General features: G+C 39.1%; 3 protein-coding genes and 1 long non-coding RNA gene across 6 annotated transcripts in view; 3 read left to right on the top strand and 1 right to left on the bottom strand.

The window, feature by feature from the left end:
* Positions 1-24,813, bottom strand: part of LOC101883877 (uncharacterized) — a 72,920-nt gene extending 48,107 nt beyond the window's left edge. Inside the window, exon 1 of the long non-coding RNA XR_015515332.1 lies at positions 24,738-24,813. This is a non-coding gene — a long non-coding RNA (uncharacterized LOC101883877). The remainder of the gene's footprint in view (positions 1-24,737) is intronic.
* On the top strand, positions 3,094-4,931 carry kcnj1a.4 (potassium inwardly rectifying channel subfamily J member 1a, tandem duplicate 4). The gene is made up of 2 exons (NM_001045178.1): positions 3,094-3,273; positions 3,504-4,931. Exon 2 carries the CDS (start codon positions 3,512-3,514, stop codon positions 4,616-4,618), a length of 1,107 nt encoding a protein of 368 aa, NP_001038643.1. The 5' UTR covers positions 3,094-3,273; positions 3,504-3,511; the 3' UTR covers positions 4,619-4,931.
* kcnj1a.6 (potassium inwardly rectifying channel subfamily J member 1a, tandem duplicate 6) lies at positions 3,094-24,050 on the top strand. Of its 2 annotated transcripts, none has more exon segments than NM_001045175.2 (2): positions 3,094-3,250; positions 21,383-24,050. In NM_001045175.2, a coding segment is annotated over 1 exon segment (1,113 nt). In that variant the 5' UTR covers positions 3,094-3,250; positions 21,383-21,390; the 3' UTR covers positions 22,504-24,050.
* kcnj1a.5 (potassium inwardly rectifying channel subfamily J member 1a, tandem duplicate 5) lies at positions 11,940-14,156 on the top strand. Of its 2 annotated transcripts, XM_087292493.1 has the most exons (3): positions 11,940-11,966; positions 12,042-12,124; positions 12,349-14,155. In XM_087292493.1, the coding sequence occupies exon 3, from the start codon at positions 12,357-12,359 to the stop codon at positions 13,467-13,469; it is 1,113 nt and encodes a 370-aa protein (XP_087148619.1). In that variant the 5' UTR covers positions 11,940-11,966; positions 12,042-12,124; positions 12,349-12,356; the 3' UTR covers positions 13,470-14,155.
* Positions 24,814-25,269: the final 456 nt, after the last annotated feature.

Raw genomic sequence — 25,269 nt, 5'->3', positions numbered from 1 at the left:
AAAGACGAAGCTTACCAACAACTGGATGACAGAGGCAGAATGAAAAAAGCCTTGTCCTGTCACTATTTGTTTTATTCTCATCACTACATTTTTTTATAGGAGTTCTTTATTTCACCTAGACATGTTTAAAAAATGTGCATATTTAATCTGCAAGTTAAAATACTTTGTTTCATTTAACTATCTACGTCTCACTTAATCCTAAAACCTCCTCTTCATAAAATGTTCACATTATTTCCTATTATTTTTTTGTATTTTAATATTTTGTAATATTATTTAAATATCTGCAATATTTAAATAGTCTTATTTATGTTTTTATCGGAAAAAAAGAACTTTTTTTGAGGTCAATAAAAATATATTGACATTTTTGAGGTCAATAAAACCTCAACATTTTTGAGGTCAATAAAAATATATGCACAGGCATCATCACAAAGACAACTTGGAAATTAAAACTATTATGTTTAGAATTTTGTAAAAAAATATCTGTTATGCAATATTTTAAAAAGAATTTAAATTTCGACTTCAGTTATATATTACATTACATATTTTCTATATATTCAACTATATTCTTTTTTGGTAAATCAAGTTTAACTGAAAATAAGAAATGTTTTAGTCATCTGAAATTCCTAATAATGTACATATTTATCAGTTAATACTATTTTTTTATTCAAGTTTTAGTTAACTCTAATAACCCTGAACCGGATGATAAACATTACATGTACTGTATGTAAAGTAACATCGACCTTGTCATTGTCCTGAAAAATAGGATTAAAGACAACAATAACAGGAAGATTTGCTTCATATTTGATGTTAAAACATGTTTATGGGACATTTTGTAAACTGATTTTTCCTCCTCAAAAGAAAATTCTTCATATTTGATGTTATAACATACCCTTGACCCCACTGTTTAGTGTTTTTGTCCGAGGATTAGTTGCAGCAGTTTTACATGGTTGTTTGTGCTTTAACATTTTGCTTCTGAACTCTTCCATTTGTTTGTTGTGGAATAAAAGCACATTAGAGGATCTACTGATTATAATTTGTATGACTAAATCATGTCTTAAGTTTTTTCCCAGTACTGGGTTGCAGCTGGACGGGCATCCACTGTGTAAAACATATGCTGGAATAGATGGCAGTTCATTCATCTGTGGCAACCCCTGATAAATGACTAAGCCAAAGGAAATTTAATGAATGAATAATTGTTTTAAGTGTACAAACTTTAAAATAGAAAGATTACTTGCAATTTTTAAAGTCACCAAGACAGTGTGCAAATTACTGGACTATATATGCGTGTGTTCAATAAAATATACATGACATGATTGACTTGTTTTGCCATTATTGATCATTTCTGTGTCAATATCAATACTGAATCATCCTCAGTTATGTAGTTGTCCCACCCCTACACACACACTTTAAAACTTAGCCCGTAAATTATATTTTACTATTTCTCCCTGTTTAGGCCTTTTGTCCATAACGAAAACACATCTTTTAAAAACACTCTGCAAAGGGGTTAGGTTTTAAAATTAACATGTCACAGTATGGACTGTGTTAATGGAGGCTTTCAAAAACAATGTTTAGTCATGTGACCAATGCAGTTAAAATGGTGAGCGACATACAATGTCAGTTTGATTTTTCCAAAGGACAATGGATGTTAACTCAGAGCTGTTGTTCTGGCACTGCTGCCAGTAAATAGTCTTGCTCACATTTGCACTGTCACATCATTTATGTTTTTTCTCGCCAAATTTCGAAGGGCTGGAAACTAAATAAAAGGCGGGCGGAAATGACACAAAGCAAACTTAGCAATTCCTGATGACGGTAAACACTCTTTGCTGTTTCTGTCACCTATTCTCTTTCATTCTTTGTAGGAAAATATGCATCATGGTTGATATAAAAACAAAAGCTTTGCATTTGGAGATTTTTTTTTGTCCTTGTCAAGATCAAAATATAAAAACAATCAAATAATATTATTATTTGACGTTATACACTAACATGTCCTTGAAGTTTTCTTTTGTGTTCACTGCAACTGTAAGACACTCGTTTTCAAGGTTCATCATAATCCCTTCATCTTCACTGTTTCACTTCTGAACTAGTGTAATATTCAGAAAACACATCTACAAACTAATAATACAAAAAAAGAGTTGATATTGCATTGAAAGATGCAAATAATAATAATAAATAATCACACAAATAATGTAACCAAATAATATATTTTAGAGGTGCAAACCAAGAAAAGAGCAGCTCATCCCTACACAGAGGATCTCTCCTTGGGTTTGAGCATAACTTGATCACCATGCTGAGCTGATGCTGACCTGTCTGAGAGAGTTCGACTAAAAAAACTGAGGTCTCACTGAAATTATTTCAGAGGCTCCTGGGGCATATGGCATCTGCAGCCGCTGTCGTGACACTTAGATTGCTCTATATGAGACTGCTTTAGCATTGGCTTCATGATCGGGTCCCAAGACATGCATGGCATGCCCGCACACACCTGGTGGCTGTCACTCCGCTGTGTTTCCACACCCTCAGACGGACCTTGTATTGCTATAGGCCTGTGTGCCTCAAGAACAAGTGTCCAGGCATGCCGTCAGTCTGACAGATGCTTCCAGTACGGGCTGGGGGAAGCGTGTAACACAGCTCAATCATGCAGGTTTTCACTTTACAACATCAGGAAGATCAGACCCTTCCTGACTGATCATGCTGCACAACAATATCAACACCTCCAATATGCAACAAAACATGACCTTTGACCTCTATGATTTGCATTCTGCTGTTGACCTGAAACTTTCAGTGAGGGTTAATTTATTACTGTACACAGGAATTCATGCATAGCCATATGTGGCAGCTCAATGCACAGCCATCACTGCTGATGAGTATTTATTATAAGCAATGTGATTCGGTTTTCTGGGGGTACCAACACATTGCGGTCGAGTGTGTTGATGTGTACTTCCACATCAAGTATGCAGAAGTAAATGCATCCTGCATCCTCCCCTTGTGTAAAACATCGGTGTGTATTCATTTGCCAATGTGTGTACATGTAAACAAGGGATGAGTGTGTGAGTAGGAGGAAAGCCTTCAAAAGGAGACTCGAGACACCTGAAAGGTAAGAAGGAGAAAGAGAAGTGGAGTATGAAACAGTTAAGGGGAATACAGCTCATTAATCAGTAATACACACTTGTTCATTTCCAGATATTTGCCTTAGCTTGTTCTATAAGAGTGGACGAAGGATTCAGGAGCAGGAGGACCAGCGGGCGACTCAAGATCTCCTCTCAGACTCTCCAGCAGGTAATATTTACTGTTTGCAAAGAGAGCAATATCCTGAGGTGTTCATGCACATACAGCATCCAATCTCATGCATAACAATAGTCAGTGTTTGTCTCTAAATACTTTATTCTGTTGTTCAACATGTTCTTGCTAGTCCTCATTTGAAATGATGTAGCAATCACTTCACACTGAAGCCACTGTTCACTATTTTCCTGCTTCTGGTCACTGATATTGTTTCCTTCTCTTCACAGACTCAAAGATGACTCGCTCCTTAAGAGAGTGGTTCAAAGATTACAGGTTAGAGCAACGCAGTCACAAAAAACGAGTGGTCACCAAAGATGGCCGCTGCAACATCAAGTTTGGCAACGTGATGCACAGAAACCGCTTTACCTACGTCCTCGACTTCTGGACCACCTTGGTGGAGACCCGATGGCGGTTCATCATCTTCTATTTTGTGGCATCCTACACCCTTAGCTGGTTCATCTTCGGACTCTTGTGGTACTGGTTAGCAAGAAGCAATGGTGACCTGTTGTGGCAGAATCCACCACCAGATCACAACCCATGCGCTTACAGCCTTAATGGTATGACTTATGCCTTCCTCTACTCGTTGGAGACCCAAGGCACAGTTGGGTATGGCAATGTATATGTCACTGATCAATGTCCTGGAGGTGTGGCTCTGATTATAATCCAGATGATCGTAGGACTCTTTATCCGTATCTTCTGGGGTGGTATAGTTATAACCAAAATCACCCTTCCAAAAAAGAGAGCCAAAACCATCACCTTCAGTGAATCTGCTGTCATCTGCCCCAAAAAAGGCACTCTTTGCCTTCAAATCCGTGTTGCTAACCTGCGCAAGACCTTAATGATCGGCAGTCAGATTTACGGGAAGCTTCTGAGGACAACAATCACTGGAGGTGAGACCAACATCTTGGACCAGGTCAGCATCAACTTCATGGTGGACGCCGGTAAAGACAATCTGTTTTTCGTGTGTCCTTTAACCCTGTACCACATCATTGACAAAAGCAGCCCATTTTTCGACATGGCTGTGGACACGATGCATCAGCAGGACTTTGAGCTTGTGGTGTTCCTGGATGGCATGGCCGAAACCACCAGCTCCTCCTGCCAGGTCAGGACTTCATACATCCCTCAGGAGATCATGTGGGGCTATGACTTTCTCCCGATCATCTCCCGCAGTAAAGAGGGAAAATACAGAGTGGACTTTTCCAACTTTACCAAAGTGGTGCCTGTTCCCACCGCACATTGCTCCCGCTGCTACCACAATGAGCCCGGAAACCATCTCGAGGGCACTGACAACAAGAGTTTTGAGGTGTTCGACATGGAGCTTCCCAACTGCAACAAAATGTAATGCTTTTTGACTGACTGGTCAACATCTTGCACTAGCCAGAAACATTGAACACTATGTCACAATCCCAGTTCTATCCCTTAGCTCATCCCCTTACCCCTCATTTTGCCTGTGAAGGCGTAGGGGTGTCCCAATTCTCTTTAGCTTGAAGGCCTAGGGCTAAAGGAGCTAGATAGCCCTTGAAATGGAGATTTTCCAGGACCATACTAGAAATCAAAAGGGTACGAATATTTCCCAGAACACAGCAGCTACAACAACAACATGGCTGCACACGTCAGGAGATGCACAAATTTGAGTGTTGTTTTGGTATTATTAAGGGTTTTTTTGACAAACAAGCATATGCTTTAATACATTCATTACGGGGTTCATGTTTTAGGATCATGCTTTAAAAATATATACTAAAAAAGCTGAAAATTTCACCATCTATAATCCTTAATAACTGCTGTGTAGACATCTGTCACTCGATGACACTCGAATGCCCTGTCAAAAATGTCTAGTGGCTGGAATTACCTTTTTACAGTGTCTGGTGTTGTTTTGTTGTGTTTGCATATATAAATATGGCCATGGTGTAAATAGACAAGACAATTACGAGCTTATTGCCACATTATATCATTATAACAACGTGATATTGTTGCCTTCTGTGATTTCCTTGAAGACAAAGACCAAACAATGCAACAGGAATAACTACAGCAGTCACCATCATCAATCTCATACAGTATGAAGTAAGAGCTCGCGACGGCATATTCTGACATGTGCTGGTGTTTTGGTGTGTTGTCCTATTTCTTAGGGGTAAATTTAAAGCCCTCACATCTCACATGCTGTTTCAAGAGCCAAGGGGAAGGGGTAAGGGTAAAACAATAGAATTGGGATTGGGCCTAATGCTTTATGTCCTTCATTGTGGTGATGAGAGATGAGAGGAGCATTTCAATCTCTTGATTGGTATTTGAATAGTAACACTGCAGGAATTCATTTCTTTTATCACATGTATTGCTTTACTCTGCACAAAAACAATGTTTTTTTTTGTCTCTTTCACCTAAAAGAATTTTAACGTGTGAGTTGTGGAGTTAAACTATGGTTCTGTTCTTCTGTTACGTACTGTAGACATTGAATTGGATGTTGAAGTATTACCTGGAAATTTATCATTAAAAGATTTATTTTTTAATCATCTTTATCTCAGACTCCAGCCATTGCTTTTGTGAATCACACTGGGATGTTGTTTCTTATTACAATTGTACATTTCTTGTAAATTTGCATTGGTGACTGTGTAAATATAATTTGTACTTTATTTGTAAATAAAAAAGGAATCATGTTTAATGTATTTTTTTTCTTCATTGAAATGACATTATAAGAACGCCAGCAGTCAACCATTTTTCACTGTAAAGTCACCACATAAGGGCATACAAATACAGATGACAACCTCAGCTTGCCAAAGTCTAGGAATTATATACAGTTGTGGCCAATTTAAAGTGAATATTGGTTATGATAACAAAAAAATAAATAAAAAATCAATAAGAAATTCAAAGCATTTACAAAAAAAATCTTAATTTGTAAACATTATATATCTTATTTGTTATATTTTACAGTGAATATAAATGCATTATTTAATATTATAGGTTACATGCATTTCATCAATGTTTCTAAATATGTAATAAATAATCTCTATAATTCTTCTTAATGTAATGGTAACACTTCAGAAAAGGCACTAGCAAGTGTGATCTCCTTAGCACACGGCTGCAAATTATCCGGTCTGTGTGGTTTGGCTTATAAATACTTTTTTTTTTAATCTATATTTATTCATTTTTTTGCGTATTAACGTGTGTGACAGTTGTTTTTTCACTGTGCTGCATCATATTCTTCTTCTGTTAGTGTAAGTGAACATCTTTTTGCAGTTTGTGTTTTGTCTGGCACACTTCACCTCTGTCATTTTAGTCTGCCGCCCCACCTCTTGCTTGCCACTGATGTGCAGGTAAAGCGAGTTTGGGCCTGTAAACACAGCACCCCCTCTGTTCAAAACATGTATCGCGATTCATTCAACATTTCTACAAATTTGAATCGTCACATATTTGAATACATTTTTAATTGGCTCACGATGAATCGTTACATCCCCACTCATAATATAGTTTAATCAGACAGACGCCCTTATGGATTATGATGTAATCGCATCCTGCGTCTATGTGAATCAGTTACTTTTCAAATGTGTGTATGTGTGTGTGTGTGTGCATTACACACTAAGATTATTTCTGATTGGATAATTACCAAAATACATCCCCAATCGCATTTCTTTTTTATTAGTCAATGAAAATGTCGGTATATTTTTGTTAGTTGTTGTCAACATCACTTAAGGTTTTATTTAGTTTTCATCTAGTTTTTGTGCATGGGTAAAAAAAATTTAGTCAACAAAATTAACACTGATTGGAGTGCAGAGGTAGCTGTGGTGTGTCATGTTAGGGCAGCTCCGCTCGGTTCTGACTCTGATGTGCTCATCTCAGCCTTCACACAGCACCTCCTTACCTCTCTCTCCTGGAGGATGAGAATGAGCGAGAGAGAGGAAGGGATGTAAAAGTGAGCATGAGAGGATGTTTCCTCTCCCACAGCCCCCTCCGTTGGATTACCCGGACTGATGTTTACCCAACTTCGTATCTGTTTGCTTGCATATGTTTAAACTGAATTGTTGTGACTTGAAAAGCAAGGACAACACAAGGGTAGAGTCAATTAAATCATAAAGACAAAGCATACCATCAATAACAACTAGGACTGAATATTTGTTTCATTCTGACCACTAAATGTGGAGGAAAAAGCCTTTGGATGTTTATTTTTATAGGAGTTCTTTATTACACCTAGACATGTTTTAAAAATTGACCGATTTAATCTGCAAGTTAAAATACTATGTCTCATTTAACTATCTATATCTCACTTTATCCTAAAACCTCCCCCTTATAAAAATTTCACAGTATTTCCTAACATTTTTTTGCTTTTTATAATATCATTTTAGTATTTTTTAATATATAAAATAAAAATATATGCACTGTCATCATCACAAAGTCAAATTAGTTATTATAACTATTAAGTTTAGAATTATGTTAAAAACATCTCTGTTATGCAATATTTTTAAAATAATTTAAATTTTACAGGGGATTTCGACTTCAGTTTAGTTTTCGATATATTTAACTGTATAAATTTTTTTTGGTAAATTACGTAAAACAGAAAATTTAGAAAATTCAGAAACGTTTTGGTAAATTTTTAATATTGTCCATATTTATCAGTTAATACTTATTTTGTAATTTATTTCTATTTTCTTTTTTAATTGGTGAACCTTAAGATAAACATTACCAACACAATCTCACGGCTATTCGTAACTTTTTGATTTAGAGGGTAATTCGTATTAATTCGTACAATCTAATTCGTACAATTTAGTATGATTTGCTCATCAACCAATGACGGTTGGGGTTAGGGGTGGAGTTTTGTGCCACGCCTCCTTTTTAAAATCGTACATTTTTGTACGACTGAACTTCGTACAAATTAGCCACTAAACTGACAAAATGTAAAATACGTTTCCTCGTGAGATTAGGCTGACATTACATGTGTGTAAAGCAGGGGTGTCGAACTCAGTTCCAGGAGGGCCGCAGCCCAGCACAGTTTAGTTTCAACCCTGCTTCAACACACTTACCTGAAGGTTTCAAACAAGCCTAAAGACTCTAATCACTGTGATCAGGTGTGTTTTATTAGGGTTGGAACTGAACTGTGCAGAGCAGCGGCTCTCCAGGAACTGAGTTTGACATCCATTTTGTAAAGTGACCTTGTGTTTGTCCTGAACAATAAGACTAAAGACAACAATAACAGGAAGATTTGCTTCATATTTAATGTTAAAACATGTTTATGAGACATTTTTGATGTTATAACATACCCTTGACCCCACTGTTTAGTGTTTTTGTCCGAGGATTAGTTGCAGCAGTTTTACAAGGTTGCTTGTGCTTTAACATTTTGCTTCTGAACTCTTCCATTTGTTTGGCGTAGAATAAAAACTTTTAAAATAAACATGTCGCAGTTTGGACTGTGTTAATTGAAGCTTTCAAAAATGATACTACTTTTAACTTCGGTTAAAATTGTGGGCGACACACAGTGTGTGTTTGCTTTTTTCCAATGGACAATGGATGTTAACTCGGAGCTGTTGTTCTAGGATGACTGCCAGTAAATATTCTTGCTTAAATTTGCACTGTCACATCATTTATGTTTTTCCTCACAAAGTTTTAAAGAGCTGGAAACTAAATAAAAGGCGGGCGGAAATGACAAAGCAAACTTAGCAATTCCTGATAACGGTAAACACTTTTTGCTGTTTCCGTCACCTTACAAGTCTTTCCTTTTCTCATTTATTCTACTTAGGAAAATGAGCATCATGGTTGATATAATAACAAAAGCTTTGTGTTTGCTGATTTAGTTTTTTGTTCTTGTCAAGTTTAAAACATGAAAATAATCAAATATTATGGTTTGAGGTTATACAGTAACATGCCCTTGAAATTCTGTTTTGTGTTCACTGCAGCTGTAGGACACTCGTTCTCAAGGTTTGTTGTAATCCCTGCATCTTCACCATTTCACTTCTGACCTGGTGTAATATTCAGAGAAACACTGCTACAAATAGAGTAGACATTACCATGAAAGATGCAAATAATTATCATAAATAATAACATAAATAATTTGCTTAGAAGCAAATCATAATTTGTATGATGGCTCAGACGTTTCAGAAACAGTTTTCATCATTGCTTATTTTGTCTTGTAATTTAATAAAAATATGCAAACATGTTTCTTTTACTCACACAAAGATTGTACATTCATTCATTTTCTTGTCGGCTTAGTCCCTTTATCAATCCGGGGTCGCCACAGCGGAATGAACCAGCAAATTATCCAGCAAGTTTTTATGCAGCAGATGCCCTTTCAGCCGCAATCTATCTCTGGGAAACATCCACACACACACACATTCACAAACACACTTATACACTACGGACAATTTACGGACACTATGGACACTTACCCAATTCACCTGTACAGCATGTCTTTGGACGGTGGGGGAAACTGGAGCACCCAGAGTAAACCCATACGAATGCAGGGAGAACATGCAAACTCCACACAGAAACGCCAACTGAGCCGAGGTTTGAACCAGCGACCCCGTGACCTTCTTGCTGTGAGGCGACAGCACTACCTACTGCGCCACTGCTTCGCCCAAGATCGTACATGCCTAATGCTTTTTTCAGCATTTTTCTTATGCAATATCTAAAAATAGTGCATAGAAGAATATGGATGTAAATATAGCTGTTTGTGATTTTAGTATGTTAAAGACATTTAATGCCTCTTCTAATTATAAGTTGAAAACTTTGAAGTTATAACTGTACAGCCCTTCAAATCTTGATTGCATCTGGGAATATCAGCAAAAAATTGTAATGATTTTAATGGTGCCAGCAGCAAAAAGCATGGGCTGTGGACAATGTGAAACATGTATTGTTCTCTGATGAGTCCACCTTCACTGACTTTCCCACATTCGGGAGAGTTACCGTGTGGAAAAGCCCCAAAGAAGTGTACCACCAAGACTGTTGCATGTCCAGAGTGAAGCATGGGGGTGGATCAGTGATGGTTTGGGCTGCAATATCATCGTATTCCCTAGGCCCATTACTTGTGCTAGATGGGAACATCACTGCCAAGGACTACACAACCATTCTGGAGGACCACGTGCCCCCAATGGGTCAAACATTGTATCCTCAGTCAGGGCCATGAATCAGGATGGTAATGCACCAATACACACAGCAAGACTGGCAACAGAATGGTTTGGTGAACATGAAAGTGTAATTGAACATCTCCCATGGACTGCACAGTCACCAGATATAAACATTATTAAGCACTTTAGGGTGTTTTGGAGGAGCAAGTCAGGAAACATTTTTCTTCACCAGTATCATGTAGTGACCTAGCCACTACTCTGCAAGAAGAAGACAAAACTCAAAATCCCTCTAGCCACTGTGCAGGGCTTATGTCTGTCATTTCCAAGACCAATTGATTGGTCAAAATTGGTTGGGTCCCTACACAAGCTGCAAGGAAATCACACCGAAGCAAGGCTGTTCATGGTTCACAAAAACGTAGCCCTGAGCACACATTTCCAATTAGCCCGGATTGGGATCTGCACTACCCACAGGATATCTCTAAATGAATGAAAGAGCATCACCTACAGATTAATCTTGTCAAAGTTACCTAGCTTTTCCCTTCATTAACCACGATCTGACTGGAGGTTTCAAATACCCGGAAAATAGACTTTATTGAAATATAAAGCCAAGATGTCTAAAAACAGCCCTTCAGGACAACCTGGAGTTTCCCCCTAGACTAGGGGTGTCCAAACTCGGTCCTGGAGGGCCAGTGTCCTGCATAGTTTAGCTCCAACTCCCTTCAACTCTCCTCCCTGAAAGTTTGTAGTATACCTAGAAAGAGCTTGATTAGCTTGTTTAGGTGTGTTTAATTGGGGTTGGAACTAAAATCTGCAGGACACCGGCCCTACAGGACCGAATTTAGACACCCCTGCCCTAGACCATCTGAATCTTATGTGTTTATGGTCTTGCTTTTATACAGTTTTTTTCTCGTTTGAACTCTCACCAACTTTGGATGAGTTTTCACTTTACTGGAAGGTCAAGTATATGTTTAGGCGGTCTTGTTATTCTTGGCTCTGCCTTCTCTGCAATGCAAATGACTTTCTCCCCACAGTTGTTCATAACTTGTTTTGAGTATCTTTATATATTGTCATGATGGTACATTAACTTGATAATATGTTACTTACTCTCGTGAGTGTCTTTCACAGATACAGCTTCATATGAGTATTTATCATATATAATAAGTGCTGTACATATTCAGTTATTCTATAGCATAGCTTCTCATAGCAGGCTCCAGCACCTCTCTGGGCTCATTTTTACACACACACACACACACACACCTACCACAGTATCTTTAGTTTACATGCTTGCATGTTTGCTGCAGACTCTTTGCTGCACACTTTTAAGAATACTTATAGGGACACTACTGCACACTTTTAGAGAATAAAAATCTGTCAATCTACATACAACCTCCATCCATCTGGGATCATCTGCTATTATCCCATCTACTACCAACACATTGCGGTCGAGTGTGTTGATGTGTACTTCCACATCAAGTATGCAGAAGTAAATGCATCCTGCATCCTCCCCTTGTGTAAAACATCAGTGTTTATTCATTTGCCATTGTGTGTACCTATAAACAAGGGATGAGTGTGTGAGTAGGAGGAAAGCCTACAAAAGGAGACTCGAGACACCTGAAAACTAAGGAGAAAGACAGAAAGAGAAGTGAAGTATGAAACAGTTAAGGGGGATACAGCTTATTAATCAGTAATACACACTTGTTAATTTTCAATTTCCTGCTTTAGATTGTTCTATAAGAGTGGACGAAGGATTCAGGAGCAGGAGGACCAGCGGGCGACGCAAGATCTTCTCTCAGACTCTCCAGCAGGTAATATTTACTGTTTGCAAAGAGTGCAATATCCTGAGGTGTTCATGCACATACAGCATCCAATCTCATGCATAACAATTGTTTGTCTCTAAATACTCTATTCTGTTGTTCAACATGTTCTTGTTAGTCCTCGTTTGAAATGATGTAGCAATCACTTCACAATGAAGCCACTGTTCACTATTGTCCTGCTTCTGGTAACTGATATTGTTTCCTTCTCTTCACAGACTCAAAGATGACTCGCTCCTTAAGACAGCGATTCAAAGATTACAGGTTAGAGCGATGCATTCGCAAAAACCGACTGGTCACGAAAGATGGCCACTGCAACATTGAGTTCGGCAACGTGTTGCACAAAAATGGCTTTGCCTATGTCCTTGACTTCTGGACCACCTTGGTGGAGACCCGATGGCGGTTCATTCTTTTGTATTTTGTGGCATCCTACACCCTTAGCTGGCTCATCTTCGGACTCTTGTGGTACTGGTTGGCCAGAAATAATGGCGACCTGTATTGGCAGAATCCACCACCAGATCATAAACCATGCGCTATCAACGTTAATGATATGACTAATGCCTTCCTCAACGCGTTGGAGACACAAACCGGAATGGGGTGTGGCAATTTGTTTGTCACTGATCTATGTCCTGGATCTGTGGCTGTACTTACAATCCAGATGGTCGTAGGACTATTTATCGGTATATTCTGGTGTGGTATAGTCATGACCAAAATAACCCTTCCAAAGAAGAGAGCCAAGACCATCACCTTTAGCAAATCTGCTGTCATCTGCCCCAAAAAAGGCACTCTTTGCCTTCAAATCCGTGTTGCCAACCTGCGCAAGACCTTAATGATCGGCAGTCAGATTTACGGGAAGCTTCTGAGGACAACAGTCACGGGAGGTGAGACCGTCATCCTGGACCAGGTCAGCATTGACTTCATGGTGGACGCCGGTAAAGACAATCTGTTTTTTATGTGTCCTTTAACCCTGTACCACATCATTGACAAAAGCAGCCCATTTTTCGACATGGCTGTGGACACTTTGCATCAGCAGGACTTTGAGCTTGTGGTGTTCCTCGACGGCATGGACGAATCCACCAGCTCCTCCTGCCAGGTCAGGACTTCATACATCCCTCAGGAGATCATGTGGGGCTACGACTTTCTCCCGATCATCTCCCGCAGCAAAGAAAGAAGATACCGAGTGGACTTTTCCAACATTGCTAAAGTTGTGCCTGTTCCTACCGCACATTGCTCCCGCTGCTACCACAATGAGCCCGGAAACCATCTTCATCTCCATGGCACTGACAACAAGAGTATTGAGGCGTTCGACATGGAGCTTCCCAAAAGCACCAAAATGTAATGCTTTTTGACTGACTGGTCAACATCTGGCACTATGCATTGAACTCTACGTCACAATCCCAGTTCTATCCCGTTTTACGCATTCGCAAGAAGGCGTAGGGGTGTCCCAATTTTCTTTAGCTTGAAGGCCTAGGGCTAAGGGAGCTAGACAGCCCTTGAAATGGAGATTTTCCAGGACTACACTAGAAATCAAAGGGTACGAAAATTTCCCAGAACACAGCAGCAACAACAGCAACAGCATAATGTTTTGTGCCTTTAATATTATGTCTTTCATTGTGGTGATGAGAGGCAAGAGAAGCGTTTCAATCTCTTGACTGGTACTTGAATAGTAACACTGCAGGAATTCATTTCTTTTATTTTTGTATTGCTTTACTCTGCACAAAAAAAAAACAATGTTTTTGTGTCTTTCACCTGAAAAATTGTAAAAGTACAAGTTGTGAAGTGAAACTATGGTTCTGTTCTTCTGTTACATACTGTAGACATGGATTTGGATGTTCGAGTATTAATTGGAAATTCATTGATAAGAGATTTATTTATTTAGTTCCCTTTTTCTCAGATTTCAGCCGGCGCTTTTTTGAATCACTCTGGGATGTTGTTTCTTATTACAATTGTACATTTCTTGTAACTTTGCATTAGTGAATGTGTAAATAAAATTTGTAATTTATTTATAAAAAAAAAAGGAATCATGTTTAATGTTTTTTTCCAGCTTTCACAGTAAAAGTCAACACACAAGGGCATAAAAATACAGGTCTAGCAGTGCCTTTGGCAGTGAAGGCCACATTGCAGCACGATGAGCAGGTTCTAAGCTTTGATATCACTGATGTCCTCAAGGCCCTAAAATAAGTAAATTCTGTTAAGGCTACAGGGCCTACAGGGTTCTAAAAGGGTGTGCAGAACAACTTGCACAAGTACTGACAGACATATTTAATACCTCCCTGCATCAAGCTGCTTTGCAATCATCCTACAAAACATCTGCTATCATCCTAGTGCCAGAAAAGCCTTCCATCACTTGCTTAAATGACTATCGGCCAATAGCTTTAACTTCATTGAAAATGAAATGCTTTAAGAGACTAGTTAATAATCAGATCACCTCCATCCTGCCCAATTCACTTGACCCATTTAAGTTTGCCAGTTCTGCCAAACAGGTCTACTAATGATGCTATATCCACTGCACTGCATCTGAGCCTGGAACACTTGGAGGGTAGAAATACATTGGTATGAATGCTGTTAGTTGATTTTAGCTCTGCTTTTAATACTTAAATTCCTAAGCACCTGGTCAATAAATTGGCATGCGTATGTCTGAATACACCACTTCAGAACTGGAGTCTTGACTTTTTGACAAATAGGCCACAGTTTGTGCGAGCAGAGGGTATTTCATCATCTACCACTCAGCTGAACAAAGGCTCCCCTCAGGGGTGCGTCTTGAGTCCACTGCTCTACACTCTGAAGACCCATGATTGTTGTGCAAACGTAGCACTAATCAAATTATTAAATATGCTGATAACACCACAAAAGTGGGTCTCAACCAGGATAATGATGAGAGGAACTACAGGGAGAAAGGGAAGCTCTTTGCAGTGTGGTGCAGCGACAACAACTAGGTTCTGAAAACCAAGGAGTTGGTGAACAATTTCAGGAAGAATATTAACAACACTGCAGTGCAGACTGAACAGCAGGTAAAATTCCTGGGGGTCCATGTTACTGAGAACTTGGCTTGGTCTCTCCATACTACTTGTCTTGCAAAGAAAGCACAATAGCCACTGCACTTTCTGAGAAGGTTAAAACCAGCACACCTCAGCCCATCAATCCTCACAACGTTTTACAGAGGAGCTGTTGAGAGTGTTTTCACCAATGCCATCTCTCTTTGGTATGAGAATAGCAGTGTATCTGACAAGAACACAATTTATATGCCACAGCCATATCACCCTGCAGCCCAAGACCACTTAATCACTGAAGCTAAGCAGGGCTGAGGCTGGTCAGTACCTGGATGGGAGACCACATGGGAAAGCTAGGTTGCTGTTGGAAGCGGTGTTAGAGAGGCCAGCAGGGGGAGCTCAACCTGCGGTCTGTGTGAGTCCTAATGCCCCAGTAAAAAATGAAGGTGACACTACACTGTCAGTGAGCGCCGTCTTTCGGATGAGATGTTAAACCGAGGTCCTGAATCTCTGTGGTCATTAAAAATCCCTTGGCACTTCTCGTAAAGAGTAGGTATGTAACCCTGGTGTCCTGGCCAAAGTCCCTCAATCGGCCCTTACAATCATGGCCTCCCAATCATCCCCACCCACCGAATTGGCTTTATCACTGTCTCTCCACTCCCCCAATAGCTGGTGTGTGGTGAGCGCACTGGCGCCGTTGTCCTGTGGCTGCTGTCGTGTCATCCAAGTGGATGCTGCACACTGGTGATGGTATGGAGATTGTATAGCCATACACAATAAATGCTATATATAAATACACACATTACATTACGAAGATAATAAAGTCAGCTGAAAGGTATGTTGAAGTCAAAATTACATTTATTAAGGAACTGTATCAACAACGCTGTCTGCCTAGGGCAAATAGCATTTTAAGGGATCCAACCCCACACCCTTAGCTTTTGGATGGATCTTGCCTTCTACTGAGTGCTTTTAAAACAAGTGTCCAGTCATGCTGTCATTTTGATAGATGCTTCCAGTATGGGCTCGTAGCATTTCAATTGCCTGGAGCTGTTGGCAAAGTTTCTCGCTCTCTGCCTACCGGTACAGGAGGGGAAACATGTTAGATGTATGGCTGCGATAGCGTAGATCAACCACTTTCTTGAATAGCTAACGGAGACATGTGTCTGCTCCGATGCCACAGCAGCTGAGTTTCCAGCTGTTAGCTGAGTGATCGGCTCTTCAGCAGGCAAATATCTAAATGCTGACTTCACAGGAGCCAGCTGAGATACTCTATTATTGACTAACTGCTGACAACGGTGGAGCTGAGCTCTGCTAATTCATATTATTTTAGTGTTTTTTAATATTTAAATAGTCTTTTTTTAAATCTGAAATTAAAAGATCTATATTTTTTAAACAATTTTGAGGTCAATAAAATATATGCACTGTCACCATCACAAAGACAAATTAGTTATTAAAACTATTATGCTTAAAATTTAGTTAAAATTAGTTTAAAAACATCTTTCTTTATAATGCAATATTTTTAAAAGAATAAAAAATTCTCTGCATTTCGACTTCAACAGTGTATATATATATATATATATATATATATATATATATATATATATATATATATATATATATAATTATATATATATAGTAAACTAAAACAATGTACATGTTTATCAGTTAATGTATATTTTGTTATATTTTTCTATTATCTTTTCTTTAATTGATTTAAGTTTTATTTCACTCTAATAACCCTGAGTTTAATGACACATTACATGCGTGTAAAGTAACCATGACCTTGTCTTTGTCCTGAAAAATAGGATTAAAGACCACATCAACAGGAAGATTTGCTTCGTATTTGATGTTAAAACATGTTTTTGGGGCATTTTGTAAACTGATTTTTCCTTTTTTCCTCAAAAGAAATTTGATGTTACAACATACCCTTGACCCCACTGTTTAGTGTTTTGTTAAAGCAGCGTTTCATGGTTTGCCCTTTAACATTTTGCATCTGAAATTCTCCATTTGTTTGCTGTGGAATAAAAACACCTTTTATTCCATGTTATATTATTAATATCAGTATTATTACTATTATTAACATCAAAACAGACTTTACTGGTCTTTTCTGAGCTTATTTTGAATGATTCATTGTATATATTCCTAAACACAAATGAAATACACTTACCGGCCACTTTATTACGTACAACTTACTAGTTTCGGTTGGTCCCCCGTTTTAATTAATAATAATAATAATAATAATAATGATAATAATAATAATAATAAGGCCATAATAGACAGAGGCCAGTGGGCGTATTTGGCCAGGATGCCATTATATTGAAAACAAATCATCATTAATCATCACTAAAACAGCCTTGACGCAAGAGTTTAAAAGGTTGGACAAACTACTACGTAAAAGTAAATGCATAACACAGCTCATTAAATAAATTTATAACATCTTATTACACTGTACATCTTATTCTGTAATACTTAATACTTATTAAATCATTTATAAACCATTTCAGCTCAGAACAATGCTTGAAAAATGATTTGTGTTTTGTGGCAAGTAGTCTTGTAATAAGCTGGATAAAGTTCATCCGGGTGGTGGTTTTAGCAGAATAATGTCCTTCAGTTTTAAACAACAAGCGAAAAGTCTTTCAGGTGTTTATTATGCAATAACAACCTCCTGGATGTACTTCATCTTTTACAAAACATATGTGACGTGTGTGTGTGTGTGTGTGTGTGTGTGTGTGTATGTGTGTGTGTTTCTACTGACAGTTCAAATACAAAACAACTAAGGGATTAAACTTTTGTTTATGGAAAAGGCTGGGTCAGATGTCCTCAGTCAGGTTTGAGTCTTAAAGAAATGTTCTTTAAAATTTGAAACTTGAAAATCGGCATAATAAAATATGCTGAATTATTTGATCATTCGTTTCTGAATAAAGTAACTCCATTAATATTAGAGTTGTTCCTCTGGACACAGTATATTTAGATTTATAAACCCTTAGACCTATGAACCTTTATGCAGTACTGTCTGTTTGTTATCAAACTGACTAACACACCATCAACACTAATCCATTTTACCAATAGTGCATTCACACCAGACGCGGATGTGGCATTGATTGCGAGTGATTTACATGTTAATCTATACAAAGACACGAACAGACGACCTGCTTGATATTCACATGAATGAGGCAGCGTGAATGAGGTTGGTTTGACATGTTTTGAAAATCAGTCAAGTTAGAAAATCTGAACTTTAGCATGAGATTTGTGCCGCTTTACCCAATGGGCGTGACTATGACGTCGCGCATATTGTTGGTGCCCCAAGGGAAAATTCTCCTGCCAACACTAGACAACAGCTCATCAAACTGGGCTCAGCTCAGTCAGAAGCACCGCTGAAAGCTTCCATCATCCAGGTACAGTTTCTGCAGGTGTTGATGATCTTACAGAGCTCGGTGCACCTCTGAGAGGATTCAGTGGACTCAACGCTTTTTTCAGCCTTCCTAAAGCACATAAAGCACAGTCACTCTCTCAATAAAATCCACGTTAGCCATTTAGCAATGAAACTGAAGTGAGCGGGCCGACAGAAGCCCTGTCAATGATGCGAATACGCATCAAATGTGAAGGGAATTTCACATGTGTATGAAGGAGTAAACTCATACTGTTCAGGAGTCTATTGACGCACAAATAGAGCAAGTTGTTTATGCACGTCTGATGTGAACGCCCCATAAAACCTCCCACTTAGGCCTTCTTTCCATTCTGTCCATAAAAAAACCATATCTTTTTGAAAACACTCTGCAAAGGGGATACATTTTTAAATAAACATGTCGCAATATGGACTGTGAAAATAGTCATGTGACCAATTCAGTTAAAATGGTGGGCAACACACAATGTCTGTTTGCTTTTTCCAAAGGACAATGGATGTTAACTCGGAGCTGTTGTTCTGGCATGACTGGCAGTAAATATTCTTGCTCACATTTGCACTGTCACATCATTTATGCTTTTCCTCGCCAAATTTCAAAGAGCTGGAAACTAAATAAAAGGCGGGCGGAAATGACACATAGCAAACTTAGCAATTCCTGATGACGGTAAACACTTTTTGGTGTTTCCGTCACCTTACAAGTCTTTCCTTTTCTCATTTATTCTACTTAGGAAAATGAGCATCATGATTGATATAATAACAAAAGCTTTGTGTTTGCTGATTTTTTTTTTTGTTATTGTCAAGTTTAAAACATGAAAATAATCAAATATTATGGTTTGAGGTTATACAGTAACATGCCCTTGAAATTCTGTTTTGTGTTCACTGCAGCTGTAGGACACTCGTTCTCAAGGTTTCTTCTGACCTGGTGTAATATTCATTCTTTTAACTAAATAATTTGTGTGATGGCTCAGATATTTCAGAAACATTTTTCATCATTGCTTATTTTGTCTTCTAATTTACAAAATATTTGCAAACATGTTTCTTTTAATAATGTTTTTTTTCAGCATTTTTCTTATGCAATATGTTTGCCATTTTTCAATGCCAAGCATCGGTTTCAGTGGTGCCAGCAGCAAAAAGCATGGGCTGTGGACAATGTGAAACATGTATTGTTCCCTGATGAGTCCACCTTCACTGACTTTCCCAAATTCGGGAGAGTTACCGTGTGGAAAAGCCCCAAAGAAGTGTACCACCTAGACTGTTGCATGCCCAGAGTGAAGCATGGGGGTGGATCAGTGATGGTTTGGGCTGCAATTTCATCGTATTCCCTAGGCCCATTACTTGTGCTAGATGGGAACATCACTGCCAAGGACTACCCAACCATTCTGGAGGACCACGTGCCCCCAATAGGTCTAACCTGAAGGCAGGGCCATGCATCAGGATGATAATGCACCAATACAAACAGCAAGACTGGTGACAGAATGGTTTGGTGAACATGAAAGTGTAAATGAACATCTCCTATGGCCTGCACAGTCACCAAATTTAAACATTATTGAGCTCTTTAGGGTGTTTTGGAGGAGTGAGTCATGAAACGTTTTCCTCCACCAGCATCAGGTAGTGACCTAGCCACTATTCTGCAAGAAGACAATCCCTCTAGCCACTGTGCAGGACTTATGTCTGTCATTTCCAAGACCAACTGATGCCGTATTGGCTGCAAACGGAGGGCCCACACCACAAACTAGGTGTTTCAGTAAGCAGCAAGGAAATCTCACGAAGCAAGGTATTTCACTATTCACAAAAACATAGCCCTGAGCACACATTTCCAATTAGCCTGGATTGGGATCTTGCACTACCCACAGGATATCTCTAAATGAATGAAAGAGCATCACCTACAGATTAATCTTGCCGTAGTTACCCGGCTTTTCCCTTCATTAACCACGATCTGACTGGAGGTTTCGAATACCAGAAAAATAGACTTTATTGAAATATAAAGCAGAGATCATCTGCTATTATCCCGTCTACTACAGCAAGGAATCCTGAGGTTATCTTCAATGATCAGCTGTCCTTCAAGAGCACATTGCTAACGCAGCTCAATCATGCAGGTTTTCACTTTACAACATCAGAAAGATCAGACCCTTCCTGACTGACCATGCTGCACAACAATATCAACACCTCCAATATGCAACAAAACATGACCTTTGACCTCTATGATTTGCATTCTGCTGCTGACCTGAAACTTTCAGAGAGGGTTAATTTATTACTGTACACAAGAATTCATGCATAGCCATATGTGGCAGCTCAATGCACAGCCATCACTGCTGATGAGCATTCATGATAAGCAATGTGATGCGGTTTTCTGGGGTTACCAACACATTGCGGTCGAGTGTGTTGATGTGTACTTCCACATCAAGTATGCAGAAGTAAATGCATCCTGCATCCTCCCCTTGTGTAAAACATTGGTGTGTATTCATTAGCCAGTGTGTGTACCTATAAACAAGGGATGAGTGTGTGAGTAGGAGGAAAGCCTACAAAAGGAGACTCGAGACACCTGAAAACTAAGAAGGCGAAAGAGAAGTGGAGTATGAAACAGTTAAGGGGGATACAGCTTATTAATCAGTAATACACACTTGGTTATTTAAAATTTCCTGCTTTAGCTTGCTTTTATTAGAGTGGACAAAGGATTCAGAAGCAGGAGGACCAGCGGGCGACTCTATAGTTAGTGTTTGTCTCTAAATACTCTAGTCTGTTGTTCAACATGTTCTTGCTAGTCCTCGTTTGTAATGATGTAGCAATCACTTCACACTGAAGCCACTGTTCACTACTTTACTGCTTCTTCTAACTGATATTGTTTCCTTCTCTTCACAGACTCAAAGATGGCTCACTCCCTAAGACAGCGATTCAAAGATTACAGGTTAGAGCGACGCATTCGCAAAAACCGACTGGTCACCAAAGATGGCCGCTGCAACATCGAGCTTGGCAATGTCATGCACAAAAAGGGCTTTACCTATGTCCTTGACTTCTGGACCACCTTGGTGGAGACCCGATGGCGGTTCATCATCTTGTATTTTGTGGCATCCTACACCCTTAGCTGGTTCATCTTTGGACTCTTGTGGTACTGGTTAGCAAAAAGCAATGGTGACCTGTTGTGGCAGAATCCATCAGAAGATCATACACCATGCGTTCACAATGTTAATGGTATGACTTATGCCTACCTCTACTCATTGGAGACCCAAACCACAATTGGGTGTGGCAATATATATATCACTGACCAATGTCCTGCAGGTGTGGCTCTGATCATAATCCAGGTGGTCATAGGAGTCTTAATCGGTATATTCTGGTGTGGTATAGTCATGACCAAACTCACCCTTCCGAAAAAGAGAGCCAAAACCATCACCTTCAGCAAATCTGCTGTCATCTGCCCCAAAAAAGGCACTCTTTGCCTTCAAATCCGTGTTGCCAACCTGCGCAAGACCTTAATGATCGGCAGTCAGATTTACGGGAAGCTTCTGAGGACAACAGTCACTGAAGGTGAGACCGTCATCCTGGATCAGGTCAACATTGACTTCATGGTGGACGCCGGGAAGGACAATCTGTTTTTCGTGAGCCCTTTGACCCTGTGCCACATCATTGACAAAAGCAGCCCATTTTTCGACATGGCTGTGGACACTTTGCATCAGCAGGACTTTGAGCTTGTGGTTTTCCTCGACGGCATGGCCGAATCCACCAGCTCCTCCTGCCAGGTCAGGACTTCATACATCCCTCAGGAGATCGTGTGGGGCTATGACTTTCTCCCGATCATCTCCCGCAGCAAAGAGGGAAAATACCGAGTGGAATTTTCCAACTTTGCTAAAGTTGTGCCTGTTCCTACCGCTCATTGCTCCCACTGCTACCACAATGAGCCTGGAAACCATCTCCATCTCAAGGGCACTGACAACAAGGGCTTTGAGATGTTCGACATGGAGTCATCAAACAGCACCAAAACTTAATGCTTTTTGAGTGACTGGTCAACATTTCAGAAAACATTCAACACCAATGCTTGATATCTTTCATTGTGGGGATGAAAGGCTAGAGGAGTGTTTCAATATCTTGAGAGGTACATGAGTAGCAACTCTCAGGAATCCATTTCTTTTATCAAATGAACTGCTTTACACTTAGCCAAAACCAATGTGTGTGCCTTACATCTCACAATTGTAAAGTGTGAATTGTAGAGTGAAGCTATGGTTCTGCTTTTCTGTTACTGTAGACATTGATTTTGGAGTTTAAGTATTAACAGGGAATTTATTTTCAAAAGGTACCAAAAAGCGAACCGTATCATTTCACTTTTTGGGTACCCACCACAACAAAAGTGTACCAAAAGCAGAGGAGGCGTACAGCCGAACGCTATTGGTTTACAGACATCCGTCACTAGCTCGTGCACAAGCCAGGAGAATGAAAACAAAGGAAGAACCATTTTTAAATACACAGCTGAGACATTACACCGTAATAATATATGAGACATGGTGGACCCGAGCTCAAACAAACCTCTTTGTCGTCTTGACGAACAGCCACAAAGCCAAGACGGAGAGTAGAATCTACCCTGTGCCACGTAGTTGTTAACAAGGTCATCTAAAGCGCGAGCAGTTTCGTTTTCTCACGTGCGTTGGCTGCGCATCTATATTTGAAATAACGAACTTCGTGAGCTGATGATTATAACATGCATGTGATTACTGAAGTGCTTCTGACATTCGATCCTGTCAGAAACCGACAAACGTGAGAGTGAAGCGTGAAAAAACAAAGGCGAAGCCGGAAAAAACAAAGCAGCTACTGATTTTTTTAGCAGCCTAAAACATGAACAAACTGCCATGTTTAACTATTATCATCACCTTTTGGACTATTATAAACTCGGTATGACGAAATTAATTTCTAACGGAGTCTACATGTGCTGGTGAAGATTAAAGATACGGATGAGAAGTTTGCACTGACTGTAGGCTGTACAGTACGTTGCATGTTGGACTAAATGTATGTTGTGTGTAGTAAATCTGTAACATATCGGAGACTGTAAAGGGCTGTATGTGTTTAAATATTTTGCATTTATTTATTTATTTTTTTATTATTGCAGACGATACAAAGGGTTATTTCACACTATCATTGATCTAAGCAAATCCTAGTTAGGTTAGTAATGAACATTTATACACAAGTATTTATGTGTATAAAGCATCTGTTTTGTGAAAAGTGCCCATATAGCTTTTCTTTGACATTTCCCAAAGCAGGAATTACGTCGACTGAAACTTTCTGTCACACACCACACCCATCAAAAGTACCATTGGTATCCTTTTGGCAGTGGAATTGCAAGCCTGAAAAAGGTGACCCGTACCATACCGTACTGTGCCACTCAGTGGAAATGGGCCAATATTAAATCTCCATCTCAAATTCCAGCCAATGCTTTTATGCTCTGAATCACTCTGGGGTGCTGTTTCTTTTTACATTTGTAGATTTATTGTAAATTTGCTAAAATATATTTTATGAAAAAAATAAAAATGAAAGAAGGAATCTGTATTTGGTGTGATTTTTTTTTCTCTTGAAAACTCAAAGTTAAAAATGCTCCAGCTGTCAGTCACCACACGAGGGCGCAAAAGACCAAAAACACAGATGACAAACTCAGCTTGACAAAGTCTAGAAAATAGGCTACAGTTCTCATTCATTAACTTTAAAGAGTTCACTTGAAAGTTAATATTGGTTCTGATTTTTGTTTTAATAAATGGGTCATACCTTTTTCAAATGTATAAAAATATTTGGTTAGAAAAATTTATTATTTCCAGTATCCAGAACTTTGCCATCTCAGTACTGACTGGAAATGTGTAAAGCCCATAAAAACAACTGTGTGCACAAGAAAATGTTTAGATGGTAATGGAGCACTACTGCCTGCTGCCTTGTCCTAACAAAATGTGACGTTACTAACACCAAACATGACACGACAGAAAATTTAACATTAGCCTCTGAATTCCCAACAAAATGTTAAGGGTTATAATATAATAATACAAATTACACCCCTAACATTATTAAATGTACACAATGAGTGATGTTGTTAGCTTGTTCTGACTTTCATTTACAAACCGCTGTTTTCTTTTCAAGATGAGGTAAATTACCTGCTGCTGTTTTAGGTATGGCAATATGTGACGTAAAATGGTGTTTAAACTCACATTTGGGAGCATTTGAGACTGAATAAAGCACATTATTGTACCTGAAGTGATCAATGTCATGCTAGATGTTGTTGTTCAGCCGCGACGTCGAAGTAGCCAATAGAGAACATTGCTAATGTTGACATTCCACGAGGAGCCGTCGTTTGATGGAAAGAACTAATTTTAACGTGGAAAAGATCGCCTTTTTAATAACGTCAATGTGTAGCGTGTAGTTCGGACAGGGGCTTTCTGAATAACTGCATGAGACACCTGCCAACACTCCCGTTTTTCCCGGGAGTCCCCGGTATTTCAGACCCATCTTCCCCCACCCCCCGGTTCTCAGCTTTTTGGTACAGTCTGTAATGCACATAAACATGTACTGAAGATCGAGCTTTCACTGACGAACTCATCTTACATTTCACTGAGGTATGTGTTTACGATACTTTCATTGTTATTATTTATTTGACTATATTTCTCTCAGAATTTCCACCACGTTTTTTTAAATAAATTATCAAATTTTCCCCTTAGCAAAACAGAAACTAATTCCAAATGAATAAATACTCACCAGATTTAATGTGTAATCGTGCTCTTCAG

This window comes from Danio rerio, chromosome 18 (genome assembly GCF_052040795.2).
Source record: "Danio rerio strain M-AB ecotype USA chromosome 18, GRCz13ab, whole genome shotgun sequence".
NCBI lineage: Eukaryota > Metazoa > Chordata > Actinopteri > Cypriniformes > Danionidae > Danio > Danio rerio.
Note: the sequence above shows the minus strand (reverse complement) of the source record. Positions and strands in the feature narration are given on the sequence as shown.

Excerpts from the sequence above, each read along its gene's own strand:
- kcnj1a.4 (NM_001045178.1), top strand. The coding sequence starts at position 3,512 with ATGACTCGCTCCTTAAGAGAGTGGTTCAAAGATTACAGGTTAGAGCAA.
- kcnj1a.6 (XM_087292497.1), top strand. The coding sequence starts at position 21,391 with ATGGCTCACTCCCTAAGACAGCGATTCAAAGATTACAGGTTAGAGCGA.
- kcnj1a.5 (XM_087292493.1), top strand. The coding sequence starts at position 12,357 with ATGACTCGCTCCTTAAGACAGCGATTCAAAGATTACAGGTTAGAGCGA.